The 7,592-nt window shown below is 39.2% G+C and overlaps 1 protein-coding gene across 1 annotated transcript in view; it reads right to left on the bottom strand.

Annotated features, from left to right (window-relative positions):
• LOC103800580 (radial spoke head 10 homolog B-like) overlaps positions 1–6,983 on the bottom strand; it is a 13,651-nt gene extending 6,668 nt beyond the window's left edge. Inside the window, exons 1-12 of the mRNA XM_009072960.1 lie at positions 6,682–6,983; positions 5,929–6,004; positions 5,625–5,693; positions 5,246–5,419; positions 4,674–4,759; positions 3,936–4,056; positions 2,962–3,138; positions 2,184–2,310; positions 1,589–1,707; positions 939–1,128; positions 143–251; positions 1–58 (exon numbers count right to left, since the gene is read on the bottom strand). The exon at positions 1–58 is cut by the window's left edge and continues 22 nt beyond it. Coding sequence (XP_009071208.1) covers positions 1–58; positions 143–251; positions 939–1,128; positions 1,589–1,707; positions 2,184–2,310; positions 2,962–3,138; positions 3,936–4,056; positions 4,674–4,759; positions 5,246–5,419; positions 5,625–5,693; positions 5,929–6,004; positions 6,682–6,983 — 1,608 coding nt within the window. The remainder of the gene's footprint in view (positions 59–142; positions 252–938; positions 1,129–1,588; positions 1,708–2,183; positions 2,311–2,961; positions 3,139–3,935; positions 4,057–4,673; positions 4,760–5,245; positions 5,420–5,624; positions 5,694–5,928; positions 6,005–6,681) is intronic.
• Between the last annotated feature and the right edge of the window lie 609 nt (positions 6,984–7,592).

The raw sequence follows: 7,592 nt of genomic DNA, 5'->3' as shown, positions 1-7,592 counted from the left end.
AATAATATTCCTGGACATCATTTCTGAGAAACAGTTATGCAGATAAGGACCTTTCTCTCTGCAGCTGAAACAAAAATCCTCTTGTCTGGGAAAGTTCAAACCAATTACACTGAAATAAGTGTCACTAAAAGAAGAAACTTACACATGCTCTTCACGATACATATGAAATGCCAGATGAACAAGGTAAGACAAAAAAGTTCTGAACAGTAACAGCTCATGTGGACAATGGATCTTCTCAGGGGGTTTAGTACCTGAAACATTTAAAAAAGCAGATCTGTTGTTCTCACATACATTCAAATGCCTATAGGCATATTGTGTAACAACACCCCTGAAAGACTCAGAGCAGACACAGCACCATGTCCCAGCAAACAAGGCAAGGGAGAACTGTCAGCCCATGGCTGGATCTTAGACAATTCTATCTCTCTCTAGAAATGCATTGACTCAGCATACAGAGAAATAAAAAGGGATGCAAAGTTGGAGTTAAACCCTTCACATACTGGGCACACTGCAGGTCTAAAGAGAACTGATTAACTGGCTCCATGGAAGAAAAAAAAATTACAAAAAAAATTATCACAGGTAAACCAAAGTTAAGAACACTGAAAAAAAAGGAAAAATATTTGTTTCTCCTACTTCTCTTTCTCTGCTCTCTTAAAACTACATGTAATAGTAAGGGCAGGACCAGGTGATCTGTTTTTTGAACAGATGTCTCTTCAGTGCAATTTATAAAGTTGTATTTTATTTTTGCATTTTCTCACCAAAGGACCAGAAGTGCCTGGGGAAGTGTTAACACATCCACTGGGAACTCACAGGTACAGAGGTACTTACTCAGGGCCACTCAACTACCACAGCTGAGCTACTAGTAGAACTTCCCACTCCAACTCTCCACAGTTTACTAGTAACATTCCAGGATTCAGACCCCAGTGCCCAGAAACACAAACCTCTCAGGATCCGATCCATGTCCGCAAGAGTCAGGCTGGAGTGGTGGAACTGGCAGTCCTTCAGAAATCTCCAAAAATGGAACTTAGTCATGCAGTAAGTGTTGTCAGGAGAATAGTCACAGCTTATAGCACTGTAGAAGGCGTAAACTCTTCTCAGTTTTGAAATATGCCTCAACGCAGCAAATTGTACCTAAACAAAGCAGGATATGTTTTCAGCCTCGTCTCAGAGCAAGCAGAGCTCAGCTTGGATTGAGCCTGCAACTGGGCAGATAACCTTTTGACCTTGCAGCTTTGGAAGAGCACAACCCTGGCTGAGCGTTTACAAAAGCACTACTCCAAAGTAGTTATAATACATGATCTTGGTGACTGATAAAACTAAATTATTTTCTGCCAGCAGCCAAACGTCACAGTAGTCAAAGGTAGTTGTTGAATACCCTTCCAGATATGTTAACCTATTTTTAATTGGGTTTTAGTGGAAACTCAGAAGAGGCAATGCTGTCTAGTCATTATTTTTGCTTTTCTGTTTTCATGACCTTTGGATTTTCAGATGATTCTTTAATGGAGTTACTTTAACACAAATAAACCAGAAAGAAAATACTCTGAAACACACTGCAGGGGAAAACTGAAAATATCAAAGAGTAGACTCTTACTTGGGTCAGTTCTTCCTGTCTCTCTTCCTCTGGAAACAAGTCAAGCAGTGAAGATACATCCAACTCGATATCCGATCCCAGAATAGAATTATATTCCCAGTCACTAAGCATCAGTTTTCCTACCATGCAAATAAAATAAATTAGTACAAACTAAAATGAAGTTCAATGTATACACATAGATAGAAAATAAAACATGTGGTATTCCCTCTTATCTTACTGACTTCAAACTGAGCATAACAGATTCCTTTCTGGTGAGGAGTAGAGACTTCATAATCAACAGCATAACAACTGAAGAGTAATTTTGTCAAACCCAACCCCTAGCCAAAGGGAGATGCAGACAGTATGTAAGTTATGAGACTTTCAGACAACAGTGCTCCAAAAGATGTAGTGTGGATGTGTCACTCAATTTAGTGTCAGGCACAGCAAAGAAAGCATGGAAGGAAAAGTCATTAATTATTAAGGTAACTCCCATTTTTATCTAAGGCCTTTGAAGAAGTCTGTCTGACTCTTGAGTAAGTACAAACAGCTTCACATTAGAGTAAAAGGGAACAACAAAATGTGAGCTGAGTAAAATTTGTTTTGTTAAGCTGCTTACTAGTGCCAGAAGGACTTTCTGTGCCAACAGCATTCTGCTCCTCTGCATCCACTGGAGGAGTTTCTACTGGCCAATCATCTACGAACTCTCCTTCAAAAACACGACCATTCTTGAAGACAAACTTGGCCTACAGACAGATTAATTTTAATATAAGCATAAAATAAAGAACTGTCAGTCCTTTCAGAGTCTTGACTACAATGTAACGTATGAGATAAAATAGAGCAAAATAACTTTTCTACCCTCTTTTACAATGCAATTTGTCATCTGTTAGTTAAGTACACTGGTGGGATGAAGAACTTCCTATGTATCTGTTTGAGTTTGTAAAGTAAGTTGAAGAAAAGCTATTTTTCCCCCATATAGAAAGACTTGTTTGCCGTCCTTACTTTGCATATGTGGCATGCCAGTAACAGTTTTTTCAAAGGTCTGTGGTAATAAGAACATCTCTGTTCAAGGACAGCTTGAAATCCATTAGCTCACAGTGGAAGTGTGAAATACTGACCAACCACTGCAGAACTCAAGAGGAACCTATTGCACTGAAGAACTCTGCACTGAAATCTATTTCTTTATACACACAACACACATCTAACCACAGAGTCAATCTGTGGCCCAGCAAGGTGTTTGGAAGGACTCCTACTGCTTTCGTGGACTCTCTGCCCTTTGTGTTGGGATTCCATCCATATTGCAAACTGAATGTAGCTTTCTGTCCAGAAATCTGGAAAGCCACAGTACAGAGTGAACAGTGTGCTCTGCTGCTGTGTGTGGTTTGGTCAGTACTCACCTTGCCATGCTTCTTGTTACAAAACCATTCACCATCATACAGCGCTCCACCAGCATAGATAAACTTCCCATGTCCATGTCGTTGCCCTTGCACAAAATGACCTGTGTACTCATTCCTTAGTGGATACCGAGACAGAGGTGCTCTCTCCACAAACCATGTGTGGGTGCCGTATCCATGCTGAAAAAAAAATTTGGATTTAAAATAAACATCCCCAGAAGAGCTACTGTTGCTACAGGCCCAGACTGGGGCAATTCCCTGACATAACAGCCCCCAGCTGATCCCTCCAAACAGCCACAGAACTGTGTTCTACAAAGGTGCATGGGAAAAGCACCCAGAGAATACACTGACTCAACACATCCTTGTGAAAGCTCTCTCACAGGACTCCTAAAGACACCCTTCCTGCCCAAATCCTTCTGCCTGCAGCGCTGCACAGCCAGGTGAGGAACACCATGCCTGAGAGCCAAGATGTTCCAGAAGCTGGACTGCTTGACAATTTTATGCAGAGTGAAAAGACAGAGTAAATAGATCACATTCTTCTTCCAACAAAGCAATAAATGAAAGGAACAGAAAATGCCACAAAACCATCTCCATCATAAAACTTTCCCAATAGGGAACAGTGTGGTCTAATCTACAGGTGACACAGGAGGAAATTGCCACATATACTCACTGCTGAAGTCATATCGCAAGCTAAGTAGAGTCACAAATCTCTTAAGCATTTCTTACAAAAAAATGTTTATGTTTTCCATTAGGGAATTAAATTATGATCTTATAAGACTAAATCAAAAGCCTTTTAACAATTTGAATATTGTTACCATGAGTAAAAACTTACAATAAAGTTCATGTTTTCACTATCTCAACTGGTAAAAAAAAATCACACAAAGCTCCTTTGACATTGCACAGAACTCCCTATCTGGCTTTCCTGGAGGAATGGAGAGATGCTAAACTAAAGAGGTTTCTGGGGAAGAACTGGATACCTGTATGCCATACACCCACTGTCCTGTATACTCTTGATTAACTGTCAACCACCTCATTCTTCCATAGCCATGTCGTACATTGCTCTCCCACTGACCTTCATAGATATTTCCAGACTTATAGCTGCAAGAAACCAGTAAAAGTTAATGACTCATTCATGTCGAGTTGATCCTATGAAAGGTTTATGCAAAACCTCATTGCTAATAAATTTAGAATTCAGTAATGCTAAATATAAGCATTAATTTGAAGTTGACTCACTGTGACCTGGAGGTTTGATTGTATCCACTGTTTACCTCCTGCTTTTAGCTTACAAATCACTATAAATCTTAACCAGCTCTTTCATCCCAAAGAGTCTTTGCCATAGCTGTTAAGAATGTTCTTTTATATATAATGCTACATGTAATTAATTTATTCACAAAGCAGCTCCATCTGTTCAAACCAGTCAAGTGTGTTTGTTTTGAGATGCTGATTTGTGGTTTAACCAAAACTAATTTTGGATTTTGTCTTGAGCTATTCCTTTGTGCCAATGATCAGCAGAAATACAGCACATAAAAATGTAGCTTATAAAAGTCCATTTAATTGTTATAAAGCACTTTGTACATTTTTCATTCCAGGGCAGAAGGCACACACTGGTATGAAATGACAGCATTTGTATCCACTTTAAACAGCAGGAGAAACTGGATGATAATACATGAAAAATAATAAAAGATGAAGATGAAAACAAGTGTTAGCACATTTACCATCTTATTCCCCATCCTCCTCTGACGTTATTTACCCAGTCGCCTGAATACCAAGAGCTAAGTTCCTCATCATAATAAATGATACCCTGAAACAAACAGCAGACAATTTAAATACCTAAATATTAATCTACATGAATAAAAGAACACATACAAATTATATGACATATGTAATGTGCTCTAATGCCAAGTCACTTTGAGACAATGTACTGAAAGCAATGGAAGTGATACAATTAAACAAAAAATAACCTCTTTTGATGAATGTTAGTTAAGACCTTAAAAAAAATCCTATTACATTATATCAAAGTCTACCATGTTTTTCAAACCACTTGGCAACTTACAGTTCTCTCTACTCTGAGGTAGACCAGTTTTCCGACCTATTCAGAATTCCAGTTCCAACTGTAGGTCTTCAGTGTTAATTGTATTTACAACTTCAGAAAAAACCCTTAGGAAAAACAAATCTCTACGCAGCATAAGACCATGCAACAGCACAAAACACTTTTGCAAAACCTTTGCACACTTGCTGTTCTTGAAGATATCACCCAAGCCCCTGCTCTCCTTTGGTTCCTACTTACCTTTCCATGTCTTTTGCCTTTACACCAATCACCAACGTAACAAATGGGACGAGTACCACTCTTGAAAATCCCAAATCCATGCCTAAGTCCCTCTTTGATTTCTCCTTCATAAATGCTGCCATCAGTCCATGTATAACAGCCATTATACATCTGCACATTCTCAACAAACGTTCCCTGAAAGATCAAATTACAACATTCAAACAGACTAGGACTGTTCCCCAGCTCTCTGGGAGAAGTCAGGCTAGTGACTGAAATCACGGCCACAGCTCTGCAGCTGACACCTGTACTGTACCAATTACTGCAACTTACCTACTTTCCTTCAATTTGCACATCTAACTGACTGTAATTATGTCCAGTTCTAACTCAAATTGTACTTTACCTCATACATCACTCCATCAGCCCACGTGTACGTCCCTTGTCCATGCATGAGCCCTTGAGAAAACATGCCCTTCAAAATGAAGAGAAAGGTATTATTTGCAAGTTTAGTCCTACCCCAGGTAATGCCTATAGCGACTGTAAGATTTCAAAAGGATCACATATTAATGCCCCTACAACTGCCAGTTTCAAATCAAGAGCTTTAACGCCTCTGTGTGCCCAACCTCCACCTCTATTAAAAGATACATCCTGCCTGTTCCAGGGAACTTTATTCACTACTGTTTATTTTTTTAAATTTAAACACTCACCTTATAGGTATCTCCCCCCTCAAAACATGCAAATCCTTCACCCTCATACAAGTCATGGACCTTTTCACCTTCATAGCTACAAAGAAAACAAACTGACGATGAAGATTTCAAGTCACTGCCAGTAGATCTAAACAACATAATATATGACCTTTGATGCACCATGTTCTAATCAGCTGTCACATCTTGTATAGAAAAATGAACTACAACAAAATTTCCCATTTTTGAACCTCCCTTGTAATATTTCACATCATTGTTGTGTTGTCGCAGACCCATGTTTCTTTCAGTTAAGAAAAATCACATTGGTAACACTTATTAGCTTAGAATAAGGCAAAGATGGTATGTGAGACATTACATATACTACTCTTGAAATACCAAAGGATTTGGTTAATACTGTCATTCACCTGCTTCCTCAGTTTGGGATATTCTTAAGGACATGAGCAGTCCTAAACTTCAAATGATATGGCTGTATTTTTTTCACCAATGGTCTGTATACTTAGATTAAACTTCCCCAGAGGTGAACAAGCTGAAGGAATGAAGCTTTTGGCAGGCAGAGAGCACCAGCAGCACTCTAGGATGGAAGAAGGCAGCAGAATTCCACACCTATGTCTCATAAGGTGTTACAGCTACTAGGTCTGAATGACCCAATTCACTGCCTCAAATCAAGAGTCAAATGTGTGTTTTGTGACAGTGGGTATAGCTGAGACACAAATCCAGCAGTGAAGTCAAGAATTCTCATTCAAGTAACACACCTACCTTTTCACGATAACTTGAGCAAGAATAGGCTCCTCGCGGTACCGAGGAACATCTTGGACTGGAGGCTCCTCTACCTCCTCTGGTTCTGTATCTGGAATCACTGAATTTGCCTGAGTTTCTTCCACTTCACTCACTAAATCATTCTGCAAATCTGTCAGTGTTACTGAACTACTCTCAACTGTAGTATCTTCTGCAGAAACAGGAGGACACACTGAATCTTCTGTCTTCTTACCATCCTTCTTCTTGTCCTCCTTCTTCTTGTCCTCCTTCTTCTTGTCCTCCTTCTTCTTGCCCTTTGCCATAACTACTAAATTGTCTCAGTGTATATTTTCCTTCTGAAAAACAAAAATTTCTGGTTTATGTAAATATTTTTACCCTATAAACTAGTTGATAAAAACCCCAAAACACAGACACCTGCACAAAAAATTAACAAGCTTTCCCTAATTATTATACATGCACGTGCTTAAGTTATTTCTGTGACAGGCAGTGGTGTCAGTGTGTGGCAGGTAGGAACAAGGTAACAGGGAGCAATGTCAATTACCTCCGAGTTGTCCATCAAAACCACTGTGATGGAAGTGTTGTCTGCACACTTGTTTTTGCTACATAGAGATCTCCATCTTTACTACATTTTTAGGTATTGAGATTTAATTATGTGGAAAAGCTGAAAGCCATTTCTCAAAGATAGGAGTTCAGTGAGTTTCTTGAAAGCTACAGTTGTACTAGTATTACTGATTTAACTTGCCTTCAAAGTTCTGAGTTGCAGACTGAACCACAACACACCATAACCACTATAGTCTGTAGCTGTTTTGCCAGTTAAGAGCTATTTGAAGATTACAGGACTGCTTGAACATAGAATCATAGAATTTTAAGGGTTGAAACAGACCTTACAGACCATCTAGTCCCACCCCCCC

The sequence above is a fragment of the Acanthisitta chloris genome, unplaced genomic scaffold (genome assembly GCF_000695815.1).
Source record: "Acanthisitta chloris isolate BGI_N310 unplaced genomic scaffold, ASM69581v1 scaffold5264, whole genome shotgun sequence".
NCBI classification, from domain to species: Eukaryota; Metazoa; Chordata; class Aves; order Passeriformes; family Acanthisittidae; genus Acanthisitta; species Acanthisitta chloris.
Note: the sequence above shows the minus strand (reverse complement) of the source record. Positions and strands in the feature narration are given on the sequence as shown.